The sequence below is a fragment of the Hemicordylus capensis genome, chromosome 4 (genome assembly GCF_027244095.1).
Source record: "Hemicordylus capensis ecotype Gifberg chromosome 4, rHemCap1.1.pri, whole genome shotgun sequence".
In the NCBI taxonomy this organism is placed as follows: Eukaryota; Metazoa; Chordata; class Lepidosauria; order Squamata; family Cordylidae; genus Hemicordylus; species Hemicordylus capensis.
In genome coordinates this window covers 203,582,982-203,604,980 of record NC_069660.1, presented here as the reverse complement: position 1 = coordinate 203,604,980, position 21,999 = coordinate 203,582,982, and the positions used below count along the sequence as shown (strand labels likewise).

Below are 21,999 nucleotides of genomic sequence, written 5' to 3'. Positions count from 1 at the left end.
TAATTTTGCAGTGAAATGAAAGCTTATGTACTATCCCTTCTAATTTGCTTCCAGGAGGTACCAATTCAGGCTTTTTCCCCATTTCCAAATACTCTGTCAGATCTTAAACCTAAGTTTACTTGTTTCTAACCAGTAGTCTTCTCAAAACTATGGTGTTCAGCAATGAACGGCTTCTGTCAGAGTGGACACAAAACTAAGAGTGTGGTGTCAACCTGCAGAAACAAGCCATCATATCAATGAGTTCTTTATGAGTGGAAACAAGATCACACTTCCGGTCTTTTGGTCACATCTACAATTCAAGACTTTTATCAATATATAACATTTAAAATCAAAACACGATTTAGCCCTGCAAGGGAGAGATTATAGCAGATGACTATGACACAGCCCAGAGAGCTGTTGCTTGGCTTTTACACGGTCACATGTTACCAGGGCTGGATTAAAATGGAGCAAATGCTCAGGGTCTTTGCTGGGTGGAAGCGCTCCAAGCAGGGCTGCCAAGGAGCCAAGTTCTCTCTCAGACATCCTAGCAAGTGTATCAGTTCTGCTGCTAGAGCTATTAATCCAATCTGCATTTCAATGCTTAGATACAAGTTTTTCTTATAAAAGACAGACTTCAAAGTATGTGAGTAATATCTGTTGAAATACTGGGAACCCGTAAACTGTGGCGCTAGTGGTGGGTGGTGGTGATGGTGGTTTTTCTTCATCCCTCCCTTTGACCAGAAGACACAGCATAAATTACATATCATTTGCAAATGTATGCAGATTGCTTCATCAATATGTTTCTGGGCATTTGGTTTTAGACTACTAAGCTTCCTCCCATTCAAGAAATTTCTGCCACATGTCAGAATAGTAAAAGATCTAGTATGCTAACTTAAAAAAAGACTAAAAACTGAATCTAAAGTGTAGCCTTGCCCAATGTTCAGCACATAAAGTCCGTGATGTTCAAAACAAAGACGGCTGAGTGCAGAGCATTGTTACAAAGACAATTCAAGCAAATTAAAGATGGCACCATGCAAATGTTCAGGTTGGACTTCACTCTAATGCTTTCCATCTTGCCTTCCATCTTTCAATCCCCACTAAGCTCCTATTTTCCACCTAAAATCCATTCAAGTGCCAAATGAACTGTTCAATTCCCACCCCACCCCCATATTCTACAAAAAGATAGGAATAATACTGGGCCTCTGGCAGTCAAATATAAAGCCTTTGAAACTGTCTATATTTTCAGGATGTCCATGGGCAAAACACTTTGGAAGATAAAGCTTTGTGCAATGACCAATTTGCTTTATTGCCAACCTCCTGCACCAAAACCATCCATCGTGTAATCCATTTGTTAAGCATCATCACAAATTATTTTTGAGGCAGAGGTTCTGTTTTTACCATTTAGCCACAAACATGGAAAGTGGGCTTTCCCCATTCACATCTTTTGGGCCCAAGAAAGAATAAGAACTGATTTTTCCCCAAATTGTAGGTAAAATCTATTTTAATATTAAATGTGAAACATCACAATTCTGAACAGCTCCATGAGTAGCTTTAGAACTTCTGTCTGCAAATCAAAGACACTGGGTGTTTTGTTTCTGTCCACATAAAAGTGAGGAAGAAAGGCTGCACTGAAGTTTATGGCACAATGACACCCCATGGGGTTAAAAAACATCAAACGCCCGTCTGTCACTGAAACAAGTTAAACACTGACTCAACAATTATTTCCAAATTATGCACCCTTTTCCTGGTTTGCAGCTTTGTCTGCAAGACTCACCGGGCAGGCAGTTCACGTATTTGATTGTGGCCAATATCCAGTACTTCTAGTTTCCTGCTATCGCAAACCCAATCAGGAAGGCTCTCGAGGTGGTTTCTGCACAAGAGAAATAGCAAACAAGCTATGAGGTCAACATATTTAAGAAGTCTGAAAATATACTGCTAACATACACGTTTTAATCTAGGGATGATGAAATGTTTGGGCCACTTATGTAACATTGACCCAGCCACTCAAGCTGGAATGGAGTTTGTCACCAAAACTGAGCTTTGTAATTTCCCTATCCACAATTGATGAGATGATATCATACAACAGGTCATTGCCAGTACTGAGCACTGCAGTGTAACGTAATTCAACATATAATAATATATGTGTCTATCCAGGTGGTGAAAGCAAAATAAAAAAGAATAAGTGTAGTAGAAAATGCCCAATAGTAATCCAATCTATCAGAGTCAAACCAAACCTGAATGAACACACACACACCCAAACTGTTCAGAGTGTGTCCCCACTGCCTGCCCTGGTGAATTAGAACTAAACCAAAACCTAAAATCTGTTTGTTGCCTTGAACCTGAACTAAATACCTAAACCCAAATACTGGTAACTGGTTCAAAGGCAATAATCCCACAATCAGGTATCCAGCTTTTAAATATTTTTCTGTTTGTTTGTTTTCTAATTATATGTATTTTATTTGCAAAACTTTTACAATTAAAATATAAACATTTTTAAATGAGCATTTTGCTCTCTAATTAAACTATTATATTCATTTCATAGGGTTAGATTGCAAGAAAAAAGCTTTGATATTATTCTGCATGAATTCAACAGATTCAAAACCAGTCCAGCATATCTGAACTAGTTGCCAAATTACTGTTTAGTAGTTTGCTTTATTGGTTTTTTTTTTTTTTTAATGTCTGAACTGGAGAATTTAAAAACCCCTGGTGTGCCTGGACCAGAAGTGAACCCATGTTTTAATAGTTTGACTCCCTGCAAACTACAGTCACTTTTGCAAAGCACTTCCTTTCAGAAGTGTGTCTTTCCATTTGTGTTGGCATGTATTGCTACATTAAATTTACTTAAGGATTTGCCAAAATAGGTGGTGTTGGGTTGTTTTTAAAGCTTAGTTATGTCTTCTTCAAGGACTTGAACCAAGAGGTGGATTTAAAATAAAAAAACTCAGTCTATATCACTTTTCAGAAAATAATGCAAAGTGTTACGGTTGGACGATACTATAGAGATCTAGCGAAAGTGATGGCTTAACTATGTTCAGGACTCCAAGATTCCTGCTCGTCCATTACTAATATATTAATCCCAGAAGCTGTCATTTATTATTTATATAGCACCATCTGTGTGCATGGCAGTTTGCAAAGAGTGAAAAAGACAGGTCCTATCCTCAAAGGGCTCACAATCCAAAAATAGGACAAGGTAGACAGAGGAAAGGGAGGGAAGTAGAAGCAGAGATTACCCGAGAAAGATTATGCAGTTATTTCATATAGTACTATGTGGTTATCTCATACAGTATAGTACGGGGACTACAAAGCTGGGCCAACAGCTTCCTGGAAGTGGTGGGTTTTAATGAAAGATTGAAAGGAAATACATGAGATGGCATTGTGAAGACAGTCAGGGAAGCAGTTCCAGGGATAAGAGGGAAAGGGAGAGTAAGGCCATGGAACCATATGAAGATAAAGAAGGCTGTGAAGAATTTAGGAGTGGACAGGAAGTCTGTGTAGGGGTACGATATAGTGATGAGACCATGATGAGATTTTTGCAGCAGAGTGTTGGATGGAAAGGAGGGGAAGTTGGGTGAGACAGTGGAAGACTAGAGAGCAAAAGCTACAGGTTGCTTACCTGTAACTTTGATTCTTCTAGTGGTCATCTGTCCTTTTACCCCAATTGGCTATGTGCCTGTGCAGAGACCTCGTCAGAACCTAACAAGCTCAATTCTCCTGATTTAGGCGGGAACCCCGCCCCCAGCCACTATATGCAGCTGTGCCACTCCACATCCCTTCAGTCACGGAATCCGCCTTCAGTAGACCCAGTGGGGAGGATGAGAGGGTGTGTAAAAGGGCAGATGACCACTAGAAGAACCAAAGTTATAGGTGAGCAACCTGTAGTTCTTCGACATGGTCTCTGTCTTTTACACCAATGGGCGCATAACAAGCTAGCACCCAAGGTGGAGGGAACAAACAGAAACAAGGATGCACTCTGTAAGAAGTTCAATAGTAGAAGCAATCCACCTAGACAGGGACTGAGCCGAAACTTGCAAGCCTTTGTGAGACCCATCATACTCGACAGAGAAGGAGTTTTCCTCCACTCTGCTGACCTCTGAACATAGAAGGACAATGCCCTCCGAACATCCAACCTGCGTTCTGTGTGAAATGGAGGATTTTGAAAAAATAAAGGTAAGGTGAGTGGTATGGAACGATAAAAGGTAGAAACTACCTTCGGAAGGAATTGAACATCTGGTCGGAGTACAACCTTATCTTTATGAAACTGCAGGTATGGCAGATCAACTCTCAGGGCCTGCAGTTCACTCACCCTCCTAGTGGAGGTGATCACCACTAAGAAGGCAACCTTCCACGTCAGGAGACAAGGATCAATCAAAGCCAAAGGCTCAAAGGGTGGTCACAGCAAACCATCCAGAACCACAGACAAATCCCAAGCCGGTGACATAACAGGGTCATCTGGTAAAACATGTGATAAATCCTTCATAAAACTCTTTATTAGTGGATCCTTGAACCAGGAAACCTGAGTGGCGAGCGAATGTGCCACAGTGGCCGCCAAATGTACTCTGAGAGAGGGGAGCTTCAAACCAGACTCTTTCAGAGATAACAGATAGGTACAAACATTCTGAACAGATGGATTAAGAACATCAAACCCATTTTGAGCCTCACCGGGAAGTCGGTAAGATCTTCCAGGCAGTCAGCTGCAGGGACCGGATGTCCAGATGGAGCAGCCGATCCTTCTCCTGCGACAGCAGGTAAGGCAGAGTGGGAAGGCATACAGAAGTCACTGCCAGCCACCTCAGAGCCACAAACCAAGGCCTCCTGGGTCACCAAGGGGCTATCAGGATGGCCCTGGAGCGGTCCTCCCTCAGTTTGTGAAGAACCTTTGTTATGAGGAGGAATGGCAGAAACAGGTAATGGAAGGGACCTTTCCAGAACAGGACAAGAACATCACCCAGAGAACCCTCCCCTTCCCCTCCCCTGGAACAATAGAGGGCACACTAAGCATTGTCCCGAGATGCAAAGACATCCAGAACACCCCACACTGCGAATATGTCCCAGAGTACACCTCGGTCAAAGGTCCACTTGTTGGAAACCATTTTTAGTCTGCTCAGAGTGTCAGCCTGGATATTAAGGTTCCCTTGTATGTAGACCACATGAGGCGTCACTGCATTATTATTATCATTGTTGTTGTTGTTGTTACATTTATATCCCACTCTTCCTCCAAGGAGCCCAGAGCGGTGTACTACATACTTAAGTTTCTCTTTCACAACAACCCTGTGAAGCAGGCTAGGCTGAGAGAGAAGTGACAGGCCCAGAGTTACCCAGCTAGTATCATGGCTGAATGGAGATTTGAACTCGGATCTCCCCGGTCCTAGTCCAGCACTCTAACCACTTCACCACACTGGCTCATTGGTGCTACACACCAATGCCACAGGTTGATTAAAAGAAACAGGAGGCTCCTTGAGGTCGTGCCTCCCTGCTGATTTATACAGGCTTTCGCCATCATATTGTCCGTTTGAATTGTCACTGAACAACCCGCAATTAAGGGGAAGAAGTCCTTTAGGGCATGGAATATGGCCAACAGTTCCAAGTAATTGATGTGCCAACCCCTCTCTGTCAACATCCAATGGCCACTCAGGCGATAATCACCCAAATGAGTGCCCCATCCTAGCACCGATGCGTTGGTTGTAATCACCCAGCATGAAGGAGAGACCTGGAAGGGAGAGCTGAGATCCAAATGACGAGGCTTGACCCACCAAGCTGCGGCTTCCTGCACCAGCTGAGGCGGCGTACGTTCCAACTGAGTGAAGTCCCAAAGGGGGTCAAACACAACCAGGAACCATCTCTGAATTATGCACATCGCACATGTGGAAGCACGTACATGGTGGCAGCCATATGGCCTAACAGGCGCTGCACTGAGTGCATTGTCTGTGGCCCTCCGGTCAGGAAAGTGGAGGCCAGCCATACAAGTGTCTCTATGCGGGCCTCTGGGAGAAAGACTTTCTCCAAGCTGGTGTCGAAGATCAGCCCTATAAATTGTATCCTGCAGGCAGGATCCAGCTGGGACTTCTCAAAGGTGATTTGCAAGCCCAGGCTCTGCAGAGTATCTATGACTGCATTGAGAGAGCTCAAAGCAGCCTGCTTTGAACCTACTAAGAAGAGCCAATCATCCAGATATGGCAAGATTTTTATCCCTTGCTCTTGTAGAAATGCCAGCACAGAGGCCAGACAGTTTGTAAAGACCCTCAGGGCCGTCATCAGGCCAAACGGTAAGGCCTTGAACTGATAGGCGATTCCTCCTATCTGGAAACACAGGAAACGATCTTGAGGGCATATGGAGATATGATAGTATTGACAATCAGGTCCAAGGAGACCACCCACATGTCCTTTTCCAACAAGGCCAAAATAGTCAGTACTGACAACATCCGGAAACACTTGTAAACAAGGTGTTTGTTTAGGCCTCTGAGGCTCAATATAGAGTGCTGACCGCCATCCTGTTTTGGAATGACAATGAAACGGGAATAGAAACGGGCTCATCACACTGGTGACCCTTTAGATCGCATCCTTCAAGAGGAGAGCGGAGACCTCCTCATCCAATGCAGCGGGCTTGTCCGGCGAATAGGGTTCATAGTCTGACGCAGCATAGTCCTGTTTGTTGGCCGCTACTGAGAGTTCCTGTCCCGTAAAGGTATGGTCAGGTGTCTGGCTCTGAGACATCGAAGCCACTAGAGAACTAGTAGGAAGGCAAAGGTCAGTAGAACTTGGTATTGGAGGAACCAGTACCATGGCCGATGTTCTGATGCCTGGTCAACAATAGCTGAGCCATGCCCCAAAGATATCTGTTTCGGCTTCTTAACCAGCGGAGCCTCCGAAGAAGAAGAGACTGGCAGGGGCTTCGTCTTCCTGGGAAAAGGTGGAAGGTGTTGCCCTGCCGGCAGATGTGGAACTAGCTGCTTCTTCTGCTTCTTCTTATTCTGTGGTAGCAAAGGTGGGGGGTCTAGTACCGAAAGTAAAGTGCGCTTAGGCAAGTCATCCAGCAACACAGAAGGGGCCGAAACCACGGCCAGGTCCGAGGCAGGCGCCAACGGTACCGGTACTGAAGTCGGGAGTTCTGGCGCCGGAAGAGCGGAGTCTGAACACTCAGACTACATTGAAGAAGCCATTTTAAATGATTGTTTCAACAACAAAGGCCTCTGAAGAACAGAGGGCCAAGTGCCACAGGGCAGTGCGCAAGCCATAAGCCCTATTCTTTCAAGACTGCTTCATAAACCTCTGGCAATGAATGCACATCTTGACAATGTGGGATTCCCCCAGGCAGAGAAGACACTCGGTATGAGTATCGGGGGGAGGGATCTTAGATCCACAGTGAACACATTTCTTGAAGTTATTTGTACCCGGCATAGAAAACTTTTGGCCAGCCGGCCACAAAGCCCTGTCTCGGCCAGGACTGGAGCCAACAAAGATGGGGGCGGGGGTAAAAATAAAAACACCAAGAAAAAGTCGCTACTGCATGTAAAATAAAACAACAGGTGTGAAACAAGGAAAAACAGGAGAAAAAACAAGAGGATTCAAGAAAACAGTCCTACTCATTGCCCAGCCAAAGATTCCACAACGTCTACTGAAGCACAGACGATGAAGACTGAAGGGAGTCTTCGTGGAGTGGCACAGCCGCATATAGTGGCTGGGGGCGGGGTACCCGCCTAAATCAGGAGAATTGAGCTTGTTAGGTTCCGACAAAGTCTCTGTGCAGGCGCATAGGCCATTGGTGTAAAAGACAGAGACCACATTGAAGAACTTACAGCAATGAAGGCAATGGATGACCAGGGCATGCACCAGAAATTTGGCTGAGGAAACAAAAGGAAGGATCATATTTTTGTAATATTGTAAAAGAAGAAGTGAAATGTTTGGTGAAGGATATATATGGGGGTCAAAGGAGAGACATGGGTACATGAGAAAACCAAGGCTACATGTCTTTTAACAGAGTAGGTGGTGACACTTTGACTGGATAAGCACAGTAAACAAGTAGATGAGGGCTTAGAAGGAAAGGTGAGGTGTTTGGTGTAGGCTTGTGATGCTGATGAAGCATCCAAGCAGAAATACAGAGAGAAACTTGAGATATACAGGACTGGGTGGAGATTAAAGGTTTTAGGGTGGAGAGGTAGAGCGCCATCAGAATATAGGTGGTACTGAAAGCCCTAGGGTGAGTGTAGAGAAAAGACAGCAGAGGCTTACCTGAAGGGAGGGATAGAAATCACATTAATTAACTAAAATGATCTGAAGGCCAAGAACAGATCTCTAAGGAAAAGAGAGAGAGAGAGAGAGAGAGAGAGAGAGAGAACATGAGAACTTCCCCTTACAGAAAAGTTGAGGGAGTGATTTGACAGAGAACCAGCTGATGACAGAATAACAAAGACCTAGGGCAAAGGGGGAGTCAAGAAGTAAGAGAGAATGGTTAACAGTAGCAAAGATGTCAGAGAGGAGAATGAGAACCTAGTAGAGACCTTTGGATTCAGCAGAGAGGAGGGCGAGTGATTTTGATGAAGCGTGTTTCAGCAGAGTGCTCAGAATGGGGTACATTCCAGGAGACTGAACACAAAATGGAAGGGATACTGGGCAATAGCTGGAGAGGCAGGATGGGTCAACGGATGGTGGGTTTTGTGTGTGCTGTTTTTCTAATTGGGGAAATAGTGACAAATTTGAAAGGTTGACAATCTTGTGGATTGTCTGGACAATAGCAGGGGAGACTGCTGGAGTCAGGATGGGATCAGTGAGGGGACATGTAGCCACCTTACACCCTAAAAACACAATTTGACTAAGCTCTTTGTGTATTCTTTTCTTCTATCAAAGAAACTAACTGATAAGGGAATAAGGAATCCTAGAATTTCCTTCTTTGGCCTACAAAAATTTCTACATAGTGTTAGCCTACAGCTCTTCTCCTTACACACTGTCAAATATTGCCCGAGCAGGTTTTTCAGTAGAATATTAGTTGGGAAAATAAAATATTTTTCAAGGCTCTACTTGTCCCAATGTGGTCTTCAGCTAGAAGAGTTTACAGAGACACAAATACTATCTGGGATGTATTCATTATTTAAATATAGTCATATATAAATAATATGGATTCTGAAATAAATACTGTACTATGTTAATCACATATGTTCCTATAGGGGGGGAAACATGCATCAGAGACCTCTTCGATGTGCAGTCTTATTATGCAAGCAAGCCATTAAAACAGTCTAAGAGACAGAATTGTGAAATAAAATATTTCTCATTACTATGACTTGTAGAAGTAAGGAAATCTTGTTTTCCCAATAAATCACAAATGCAAGCATACTGATAGGATTCTGGCATGCAATTACATTGACTCATACACTTAGATGCTTCAAGTCACTGGCAACACCCTCAGGCAACACCCTGGTCTCAGCAATGCTCTTGTTTAGACATAACAATCTATTGGTCCTTTATGACAAGGCAAGATTTAATACCCTTCAACACACCACCACCACCTCCTGAATGCACGAATGACCTCCCCTGCTTGGAATTAGGAAGTTTTATTCCTGGTGTGCAAATCCTGCAGACATCAATAACATCTGCCCACTCCAAACAGAAACAGCAACGTATTCACAGAAACAGACACTTTTCTATAAACCTATGAACATAGATGTTCCTAGTGGATGTCTTAAGAGAAATCAGGGGGATGGAGTGACCAAAGAGGACAAAAGAAACAAAGGCACATAGGCAAGTGAATGAATTCACTCCTTCCATTGCTCTCCCTCTCTACCCAAAGTCTCACGACCTTTTATATTATTCCTGCTTTTATTACGATCTTGAGCTTGCAGCAGCAGCAGCAGGCTTTTCCTCTTCACTGCACATTAAGTCACATGGAGAATCAGCAATCAGGGTAAGAGCTTAGGGCTGCTTTATACACTAGGCTTTTTAAGCATACATCATATATACAAAGACCACTGTATAAAAGTTCCAGAAGCAATCTTTGGCATCTCCAGGTAGAGAATAAGGTCATAGTTAAGTAGCAGAGCATCTGTGGTAAGGTCATAGTTAAGAGATAGAGCAGCATGCATGCAGAACGTTCTAGGTTCAAACCCCTGGGATCTCCAGGTAGGGCTGGGAAAGATGGGTCTGAATCCAGTGTAGACAACACTGAGCTGGACCCATGGTCTTACTCAGTAGACGTCAGCTTCTTATGTTCACAGAAGTGCCACATCACGCTATAGCGATGTGCACAAATTGGTTTGGAGGCCCTTTTATGGACCGCCAAACCGGTTTGGAAGTCCGGCGTTTGGCCGGTTCGTTAGTGGGGGGGAGGGCGCCTACCTTTAAGGAGCAGGGATTTCCCTCACCAGCGCTGTCACCAAAACCAGTGCCACGGGGCTGGGCTGCTGCGTACCTCCTCACAGCCCCATTCAGCATTTTCACCGGAAGTGGCCGGTGTGCATGTGTGCATAATAAACACACACTGGCCACTTCTGGTATGACGCTAAACAGGGCTGAAAAGAGGTACGCAGCAGCCCTGCGGCACCGGTTTTGTCAACAGCACTGGCGGGGAAAATGCGATGGGGGGTGAGGGTGGACCCTCCCTGCTCCTTAAAGGTAATCCTCCCTGCCGCTGAACCAGCTGAACTCTGGTTCGTGCAAATCCCTGTCAGGCTACTGGGATTGGTTGCAGCTCCCTGCCAAAATGTATACTGTGTGGCAAACCTAGGCTTGCTGCCTTGTGTGTGAAACAACACTTACCTTCACTGTTGTCACTGGAGCTAACAAATCTAGCCAGCTATGACTGACTTTTTCTTTAAGCCCTACACAAAACTTTAACCAACTTTTACATGTAAAAATAATTCACAGAACCTCATGAATGATTTAAAGATGATGGCCTTTGGAACAAGGGAATCTGCGAAGCTTGTCATTACAATGGATATAATCACATACAAACAAATGCAATATACAAACTTTGCATGTTTAAATGTGGATGTATGCTCATTCAGTAGCTAACACAAAAGTGTTATATCCAATGGATTTGTGCTATAGTCTCTCCAGAGACTGGGGTAGACTAAAAGGTAACTTGGATTTAGGTGTCAGTAGAAAACTGCAGGACTTTTATGTGGGTTAGGAACATTCCAGACCTATTTTAATAAAAAGCTGGCAACAGTTACACATAATGCCAAATGATTATTAAGCATTATCTCTGGCCAATTCTGTCAATAACCTCAATCTTAAGTCTGAACCTTAGAATATTCAGTCCTCTTCACAGCTGCTTCAGCTCCAAAAAGTTAAGACAGAAAGGACAAGATACAGCAGTTTAAAGGTACTGTGCTTACCTAGAAACATCCATATACGTCAGATAGTTTGGAACTGGATACACATCAAGATGAACAAGTTCTGAAAAGGCACACACACACACAAAAATATTAAGTACTACACTATGTATAATGTCAGATGTACCACTTGGACCTATTATGCAAGTTACATGCAGCATACAATAATGAACACAGACCATTTTAATACAGCATAAAAGAAGCTTCAATTGAAGTAATGCACTGAACACAATTTGCTTTAGTTTCTCCCTAGCTTTATATAGGCATAGTTCTATTATTCAGGAAAGTATTTGTCCTTCTGCCTTTTCCTAAAATGCAGTCTCAAATCAGTTCTATGTTTTGACTAATTAATATAGCAGTTTTAAAAATCAGACAGCCCAATTTTTAATCAAGAAAAATGATTTTAAAGTTCTTGATAACATCTTTATCTTTTTTATCAAGAAATTTCTATAGCCTCACTGAGGTGATAATTCTGTGTCTGGGTGGAACCACTTCAGGCTATAGATGAAGGCTCAACATGGTTGAATGTTCCTTCATCCAACAGAAATTCACTCCACATAGAATCCTTCCCAACATCTAGTTTTCTATGTGGAGGGAAATCTTTTAGATGGAGCACCATTCATACCAATCATGGAGCCTGCACCTAAAAGAGGCTCAGACAGAAGTTTACCACTTCAGCGAGAATGAAGCCCATGAACACTCATCCGATTATTTCCCAAGGGCATTCTTCACAAAGCATCACTGGCAATATGACATTATACTGTCTTTAATTTCTAGCAAAGCAGTCTATCCAGATGCCCTCCTGACCCCACGTTAAACCTTCAAGCCGTGACATGCAGTGATATCGATTTTTATGCACTCAAAACTAACAAAGCCTAACCTGCAATTATACTCCAGGGCTGGAGTGCACACATTCATTCATCTAGGTAAACATAAACAATTATTTTGAAAAGTTTCATTCTGCCGCCACTAACTGAAATCTGTGTCACTGCTAAACTGTAAAGCTACACACATGGAGTTCCAAGATTATGGCCTTAAATCACAGGTTTAAAAAAAATAGAAAGATAGATAGATAGAAAGAGGTAAGAGGTTAGGCAAGGAATCAATCACTATACAGGTCATGAACCTAGGACCTACTCAAAGACCAGCTGTTGTTGTGGGTAGAGATACAGAAAAAGAAGTACTTTTGCTACCTCCTCACAACTCCTTGAGCAGCTTATTTCAATCAATGTATCTCAAGACTTCCAATAAGAAGGTCTTCAGAGTCCTGCAATGATTTGTGTCCCTTCCGTTGCCTAGCAAAGGCAGCATTATGCAAAATATATTTCTGCAACATTTGATTTGCTTAATTTATTCAGGTTGACTAATTTATATTTCTTTGGAGCAGATTTTGATTTTGTTTAGCATAGAAATAAATAAATAAATAAGTGTAAAAGTGTGTGTGTGTGTGTGTTAGAGACCCAGCTTCAGTCCACAGCTTGGCGTGCTTCTGCACGCAACACTGTCCTTGGAGGCACAGGTGGCGGCTGTGTGCAGAAGCGCCTTTTACCAACTATGGCTGGTAAAAGCCAGCTGCAACCCTACTTGGAGAAGTTGGACCTGACCTCAGTCACTCATGCGTTGGTAAATCCAGATTGGACTACTGCAATGCGCTCTATGTGGGGCTGCTCTTGAAGACTGTTCAGAAGCTTCAGCTGGTTCAGAATGCTGCTGCAAGGATGCTCGTGTGTGCAAGTTGCTTCACGAGTATTACACCCATCCTGCGTCAGCTTCATTGGCTACCAGTCTGCTTCTGGGCTAGATTCAAGGTGTTGGTATTGATCTTTAAAGCCCTACACAGCTTGGGGCCGGGGTGCCTGTTGGACTGCATTTGCCCATATGAATCTGCCAGGGCCCTCCGCTCATCATCTCAGGCCCTACCCATGACCCCACCACTAACAGAGATCTGGTTGGCGGGGACTAGAGACAGGGCCTTTTTGGTTGTGGCCCCTTGGCTTTGGAATGCCCTCCCTGAAGAGCTTCGCCATGCTCCCTCCCTCAGTGTTTTTAAAAAACATCTTAAAATGCACTTTTTAAAGAAGGCTTTTTAATGCTCCATTTTTATTTTTATTATATCTGGTAGGTTTTTTTTTTAGCTTTTTATAATTTTCAGTTTTTAGCTTTTAAAATAATCTTTAATTTGAACCTAATCATGATTGTGGTTTTTAATCTGACAACTTTTTTTGTTTAATTTAGTTAATTTTATTACTTTTATTGTATCTTGTGTCTATCATTGTTGTGAGCCACCCCAAGCAATAGTGCACTGGTGGGGTATAAATATTTTAAATAAATAATAATAAATACTTATCTGCAGGCAGAAAAATAGTCAAATTTGCCTATTCACCGTTTTGAGTGGCCGGAAATGACCTTGAAATGACTTCTGGTGTCATTTCCAGCTTTTCCAGCAGAGAGCCATTTTGTGGCTCTTTAAAAAATGTGTGTTGGGGGGGGCAATATTCGAGCATTTTCGGGGGCATAAGCTGGAGAATAAGGTACTGCCCTTTTCTTCTCTTATATTTGCCCCTTTGCTTTTTTTTTGGCCCTTTGTTGTTGTTAACCCCTCAACCTAACCCCTCAATTCCCATTGACTCAAGGTTTTGTTATTCATGGTTTCCATATTTGCAAGAATGGAACCCCCATGAATAATGAGGAGCACCTGTATAGTATGAACAAATTTCATTTTAATTGTAGTAGTCAGCACTGCCTCCTATTGGATTGTGGCATGTTGTCTGGGAGTAGCAGCTTGGATGTCATGGAATGTTCACAACCATTTCAGTGTTCACAGGTCAATTGTCAGCAATGCAATACTAGCTAACAATGCAACTTCTGTGATGAAGGCAGTGGGTCAGCCTGGATTGAAAATAAGTTTTGCACAGGGCCAAGACACAAGGACATTGCTCTGTCAGCAGGAAGGTATAGAAAGAGGCAGAAATACTGGGCAGACAAGGAGGCTGAAGACTGGAAATTAAACAGGAGAAAGAGTAGGGCAACTGAAGGAAGGTAGCACAGAATAATCTGTTATACTCGGGCATTTCATCAGTTTTACAAAGACCAGGCCAGTCAGTCAGATAATTGGAATAACGAGTTACTGAGATAAGATATATGAAGTACTCTGAATGCTCAAATGACACTACATAAATGCTAAGTAATATTTATTTCTAACTCAAAAGACTCTCACTGGCATAGCCGTCCTATAAAATGTCACTGGTAGATTTTTATTAAGTGTTACTATGCTAGGGGCTAGATGAAACTAGAACCTAATACAGCACACAAATCCACTATAAGAACAGCAGGACAAGGGGGAAAGTTCAGTTCCTGTTTGAGGAGCCTCCAATGTGAACATACCATTTGAAGTGGCGTAGAGGGCTTTAAGCAAGTATCCACTGATTTTGAGGGTTACCAGCTGGTTTCTTTCACAGTGCAAAATTTCAACATTATTGAAGACAGTGGCGTCAAGCTCGCCTAATTTATTGTCCCGAAGGTCTAGCTGGGTCACGTGATGTAGGAAGTCAACTTCATCTGCTACCAACCTCCTAATTACATTTAACCTGGAATATATGAGGGGCGGTGGGGAGAGAAGAAACCATTATCAATTACAGTGATACACTCACATTAGGAAGCTGCAAAGCAGGACACAGCTTTTGTTGGGTCAGCTCCTCAGTATCAAACTAAAAAGCGAAACGGAGGCACACAAAAAGGGCCCACTGTTTTAATATTCATCCCATCTACCTTGAGAAGTTCAGAGTGGCTTAGATGAGGTCCTCCCATTCAATTTCTGTTTATATTTAACAATGTCACCACAATGAACTCTCAGTTCATTCTTTGTGCCTTTTCACTATAAACATTTTGCTGTAGAACAAACAATCCACATTGTCCCCAAGTAACCCTCATTTACTTTACTGGACATAAACTTGTGCACTACATTTTTAGTTCTCACCTGTCATTTCTTGGAGATTATGCCTATGAAAAATAAAGCCTGGTAATGCTCTTTTTAGTTCTAGATTGTTGCAACAATGTGGTGTCCATAGGACTCCCCCACCAAAACCACAAAAAGATGCCCCCTGGCTGGTGGCAAAATACATGCAGCAACCGTCCAAATGTGGTAAATACTGACAATCACATGTGACTGTTAAGAATACCAACCCAAGCTTCTGACTGTGACATTCACTAGAGTATCCCCAGGAAACCGTTGACATGAGTCAATGAATGCTGACAATGTAGGTGACGGTCAGTATTTACTGGTGTACCTTCAAGCTTCTCATCATTTATAAAATTCATCCAGGCTTGTCAATATTCTCACGTGAATGTCAACTTTTACCATATTTGGAACACACACACACCTTCAAATATTAGAAGTACTGTACTGCCTTAAATTCCTTTGAGGGCAAAAAGGCAGGGTAGAAAATAAACAAAACAATGTGAGCCACAGCAAGTACAGTATTCACATTTCCCCAGTTTTGGTAAGGCAGTGTAATTGGAATTACACATATCCAGAAACCTGACCAAGTGACCCAATGTTCTGCTAGTGGGGTGGGGGGAAACCCACAGACAGGAATGCACACATTCTAATGGATACAGACAGTTAAAGATAGCTTGTCAAGATAGCTTGTCTTGCCCAGTCCTTGACATATTGCAGAAATAAAGGTGATCTATAAAAAGCAGTCACTTGGACGATTTCATTGAACTCTAGAGACTTCAGTTTCTCTCTCAGAGCTGAGATGACAAGATCTATTAAATCACCTAACAAAAACAATGCATTGGGGTGCAATGAAAGCACCAGGCCAGCAAAAAGACCATATTAAAAAAAACCTGAAACCTCTTTCCTTAAATACATCACATGTGCCCTTCATAGAACCAACATGCACAACTAAAATGTGTTACAGAGTTATCTGTGCTTTAAATGAGATGAAATTATTTTTCTGCAATTTTATTTGGTATCTTCAGATAATAAAACCTGTTTTAGGGAGTGGCACTGATAACCTAAAATGGCATTAAGCTTCTGGGGAAATGGAGGGACCATTAGAAGTGATGTAAAACTTAAGAAGTAACAGAAGATTACTTAACGGAACCAAAGCAACAAAATTCAGGAATCTGAATTTTTTCAGGAATCTAGTATTTTAATCTTCTAGAGCAGATTCCTGAATTTTATTGCTTTGGTTCAGAGAGAGTATACAAATAGATATTATCCTTAATGATAGGATGAGGATGTTTTCACAAGCAGCTCTAAATCTACAATGAATAAATTGACTCACTTGTGTTGTTAATGCAACACAGAAGAGAAGTGTCAACTCACTGTGCAGCAGCTGTGAGAAAGGCCAATTCCATGCTTGGAATCATTAGGAACGGGACTCAAAATAAAACTGCGAATATCATAATGACTTTATGGTGAGGCCACATTTGGAGCACTACAGTTCTGGTCACTCTCAAAAAGGACATTGTAAAACTGGAGAAGGTGCAGAAGAGGGCAACCAAGATGATCAGGGGCCTAGAGCATCTTCCTTACAAGGCAAGGCTGCAACAAGGCTTTTTAGTTTAGAAAAAAGATGACTGAGGGGAGACATGTTAGAGGTCTATAACATTATACATGGTGTGGAGAAAGTTGAAAAGAGAGAAAAATGTATCCCTCTCTCATAACACTAGAACCAGATGTCATCCCACAAAACTGATCGTCAAGAAATTTAGGACCAACAAAAGGAAGTACTTTTTCACGCAATGTATAATTGTGGAATTCTGTGCCACAAGATGTGGTGATGGCCACCCACCTGGATGGCTTTAGGAAGGGCTTAGATAAATTCATGGAGGATAAGTCTATCAATAGCTACTAGTCTGAGGGCTATAGGCTGCCTCCAGCCTCAGAGGCAAGATGCCTCTAAATACAAGTTTCAGGGGAGCATGGCCTCACCTCTTGCCTGTGCATGGAGTGCATGGCCTCACCTCTTGCCTGTGGGCTTCTCAGAGGCATCTTGTGGGCCACTATGTGAAACAGGATGCTGGACTAGATAGGCCTTGGGCCTGATCCAGCAGGGCTGTTCTTGAGAAGGAGAAGCCATTTAAGAATCCAGTGTATGTTGTACTCCATACTCCAGCCTCTCATTTAATTTATTAATGTAGGAAATTTTTTTTTTTTTAAAAAACAAAAACATTTTTATATCACTTCTGAAAGAAGCCTGATTCGCTGGTCCGAGAGCACATGATACAGCCATCTTGCTGAAGCTAAACAGGTCTACATCTGGTTAATGCCTGGCTGGGTGACCACCAAGGAACCCCATGGACTCTGCCTTGAGTTCCAGCACAGAAGGAAGGTAGGTTATATACATAATAAATAAATATAATTAAACAAGAGAAATAAATAAATTTTCTATGGTGGTATAGAACCACAGACTACCAACTTCATGGCAGTTCAATTAAGCAGACACGAAGAGCTACAATTTACATATTTATGTAAATATAATCCTTCATTCTATTTTACAACTGCTTAATGATTGGTTGACTGCTGTTCACCCACCCTGATGGTGAACAAAATTTGTGCAATAGCTTGCTTCATCACTTACTGATATCATTGGGTCAGTGGGCTCACCTTGTTTGTGGAAATTTTGTCACTATGTGGCAAACTATAGCTATGGCCATTTGTGTACACCAACATAACCTGTTTGTTATGGGCTAACAGCCATTTAGGCTGGGGGGAAATATGTGTGGGTGGGGAATATAGTCAATGGCTGGCAACCCAACCCCGTATGCAAGCTGCCAAAAGAAGCATGCATGAAGCATATGATTCTTGCTTATGAAGCACAGGCACCCACATGAAGAGGGACCAATTTCCACAAATTTCCCCTTGCCTGGGAGCACTCTATGCAGCATACAAATATGTTCCAAAGGGTCATGCAACTCTCAGGGACATATCTGCACATTGCAGGGAGAATTCTGGGAAAGAAGACATTGGCAAAAATTCTCTCCCCACATGTGAGCGCCCATACTTCAGAAGCAAGAATGTATCTGCTGCACACATTTTTCATTTTGGCTGCACACATATAGTGTTGTGTATGGCCAACCTCAATGAACCTCAGCTATACAAAGTCTGCAGCATTTGTATCAAGAAACTAAAGACTTTCGGTTGATTAAAATATCCTATTTCTCAATACAGATTATTTTTGAGGTTAAGTGATGATCTTCTGTAAATGCTGGAAAACAATCATTTACTGTTGATGCAGTAAGCTGAATTCCAGTCCTTGAAAAAAGACACACATGTATACATGTTCAGGGTCGAGCACACAATACCCATACTCAGATCTTAAAATTCATATTTGAAATCTGTGACTTAATCATAGCTGATAGTTTGCAAATATGCTAGTTAGCAAGTTAGCAAAGACTGAATAGAAAAATTAAAGAGGTCAACATGAGCCAATCATCATAAACAAAAACAGACATTTCACACTATTAAAAACTGAGATTTGGGCATTCTTTCAAGGATACATACCTTAGATCTATATGTTTAATGTGTGGCAGTCTCTTTAGTGTCTGTAAGCTGAGCATTTCCATGCAATTTCCTGACATACAGAGTTTATCCATGGCAGGCAACTTCTCTAACACTTCTGGAATGTTACTGAATTCATTGAAAGACAGACCCAGATAGCTAAGCTGGTGCATTCTTTCTAACTCAGTAGGAAGGCTCTGGAGGAAATTCCCATCCAACAAGAAGGTTTGTAAACTATTGAAGATAAGTGAGAAAATAAAAATAATTATCAATAATTGCATTTCCCATTATCAATCTGTATTGCAGCACCTATAAACTTCTGGACTCCAGTCAAAAGTGCTGGTACAGCTATCCAGAAGTTCTTCAACAACCTGAACCTTGTAATATCTGCTAATATCTATCAAGATTCACTCTTTACGCTAAAGTTTGCAGGTCATCTTATTTCAGCAAGCTTTCTTGGAGCTGGAGAACTGAACTAATTTTTACTACATTTCCCATGGTTCTTAACATATCTGGACAGTGCTACATGTGTATTTGTGAAAGCATCCTTGGCCTGAAGCCCAAATTCACTATTACCATGCAATATTATAATTAACTATTACCATGCATTCCTAGAGCCTTCTCCAGTACATTTAGAAAAGGGAAGGGCTTTGTGGGAAAGCAGTAGGCAAAAACAGATTAGTTCTGGGTTAATCCAAACTCTGGATGGGTCTGAGTAAATTTTGAATAGGATCCAGGGGAAGCACCCCAGAAATACAAAGTCTGGACCCTGCATTTTCAGACTCCATGCCATCACTGACCACAGCCCTGGTCAAAAGATAGGCAAAGTTGAGCGACTATGAGGCTGTAGTAAATGCAACATCCTCAAGCCACATTTATGGAGAGGTTTGGAACTCGTTTAAAATCTAAGTTAGATTCCTGTTAACCTTTAACCAGTGGCTGCCGGTGAGCACCGGTGGGGGGGGGCATTGAGGGCAGAAAAGTGCCACTTTAAACAGCAGTAAACTTACCCACTGCTGGTACCCGGAATGCTCTATGGGGCAGAGGTACCCAACCTGGCATCCTGCATTGGGTGCCTCCCAGAGGGATGTCTGAGTGGCAGGAGTGGAACAGTCTCCTTGCGGGATGCCGGAGTGGGCAACTCCACCCTGTAGAACGTTCCAGATACTGGTCGTAATGTTTGCCGCTGGTTAAAGCGGTATTTTCCCACCCTCACTGCCCCCCTTTGGAGTGGAGTTCACCAGCCGCTACTGCCCTTAACCACAGCTAAGGCCAATGTGTGCTGCTGGCGCTGCAAAATGTTTATTTAAAAATCTATCCCACTATTCCCTCAAAGAGTGTCCAAAGTAGCTTATAACTAGACAGAAAAACAAAAGTATAATAAAAACAACCAGCCAGAGAAATGCCACTCAAAAGGAGAAGGGGCTGGGTGGTGGGAGTGCACACTTTCTTAACAGCAGGTAAAGAAAATTAGGAGTGTTACATCTGCACTTCCCAAGACTATCCAGTGGCTTCCACAGCAGAGTGAGTATTGGAAATTGGAATTTCCATATCCAAATTACTCTCGGCACTCTACCATCAGAGATATGGTTCTTCAGCATAAGCCATTTAAATGCTATTTCACTGACCAAAACAAACAGTGTTGGAGGAGTTTAAAATGTGCATAAAACGGCTAACACTGGCCCAGTCTATAAACACAAGTGAAGCAAGACCATCTAGAATTCTGTTTCCTACTGAACATGTTAGCTTTTATACCAATTAAAAAATACAAACAGGGATCTGAGGTCAGAGATGGAAATTCTGATTAAAGAACTACTGTCGTGACCAAGGGAGAATAAGCTAAAATTTAGATATTTGGTTAACTTGCAAAATTAAGGGGCTTGGATCTTTGTTGGGTGTCTGGAGCAGTGAAGGAAGCAATGGTAAAGAGCTTCTTAAGACTTGCTGAACAATAAGCTATATAAGCTAGTTTCACCACATCTTCATACAGTTTCCAGGAACTCGTATCCCGTTTGCTTCAAAGACCACAATTCCATTGAATATATTCATACATGGCAAGCCACATTCACACAAGAGTACATGTATTTTCCAACTTGGAGACAGTTAAAATTTTGTCCCAACATGTTTCAGGAGGTCAGTGTCAGAAATAGCTTTCTGAAGCATATACTAGGATAAAATAAAAGTTACTCGTGTCATCATTCCCATGTTATAACAATCAATCTCTATATAAGTGTGGACCTATGCATTAAGATATCACATGCAGATGGTTTAAGTTAATAAGCTAAAATGAGCAGGCTTCTGCCTGTCCTCTGCTGAGCGAATGTCCCCTCTAATTCTGTCCCCTCATAGAACTGCTATGATGTCACATAATTTATTATTTATTTTATTTATTAATTCAATTTCTATACCGCCCTTCCAAAAAATGGTTCAGGGTGGTTTACACAGAGAAATAACAAATAAATAAGATGGATCCCTGTCCCCAAAGGGCTCACAATCTAAAAAGAAACATCAGATCGACACCAGCAACAGTCACTGGAGGTACTGTGCTGGGGGTGGATAAGGCCAGTTACTCTCCCCCTGCTAAATAAAGAGAACCACCACGTTAAAGGGTGACTCTTTGCCAAGTTAGCAGGGATTCAGAATGTTCATTTCTGAATGGGCCAAGTGGAAAACGATTAGAACATGGACCAAGGGTGCAGTGTGTGATGCAAGTATGAAATGCAGTTCAGATGAAACAAAAATCTCACAAAGGACTTATTGACGGAAACACCTGTGTATAATTGATAACATCTGTTGCATATTAGGTGTGAAACTGGCTACTGATTGTGCTAGGGTCCTTGTGCAGTGCACAACCTTCTTCTGGAGGGGCTGAACAAATATGAGGCAGGGGAGGTATGGCAATGGGCATTTTTCAGGCCCTCCACCCCAACCCACACTGGACTCTCTTGCATTCTCCCTTTCAGACCAGTGCCTCCCACTAATCTCTAAGAAAGTCATTTACAGGGATCTAATTTGGCAGACTAAGTGGGAGCAATAACTGCTCCCACCCCAGTACTGGCACCAGCCACTCCCTATGGCAGGTTTGTCTCTACCTCAACACTGCCTCCAACTTCATCCCTTTTCTTTCCCCATTACAAGTCTATGGGACATTTCACTAGCCATTACAAATTAGCCCAGGTTTAGTGTTCA

The 21,999-nt window shown here is 42.3% G+C and overlaps 1 protein-coding gene across 1 annotated transcript in view; it reads right to left on the bottom strand.

The window, feature by feature from the left end:
- The window catches only part of PHLPP1 (PH domain and leucine rich repeat protein phosphatase 1), a 249,077-nt gene that overhangs the window by 46,434 nt on the left and 180,644 nt on the right, over positions 1–21,999 (bottom strand). Inside the window, exons 6-9 of the mRNA XM_053245099.1 lie at positions 18,814–19,044; positions 14,685–14,887; positions 11,304–11,364; positions 1,754–1,849 (exon numbers count right to left, since the gene is read on the bottom strand). Of these exons, the coding sequence (XP_053101074.1) occupies positions 1,754–1,849; positions 11,304–11,364; positions 14,685–14,887; positions 18,814–19,044 (591 nt within the window). The remainder of the gene's footprint in view (positions 1–1,753; positions 1,850–11,303; positions 11,365–14,684; positions 14,888–18,813; positions 19,045–21,999) is intronic.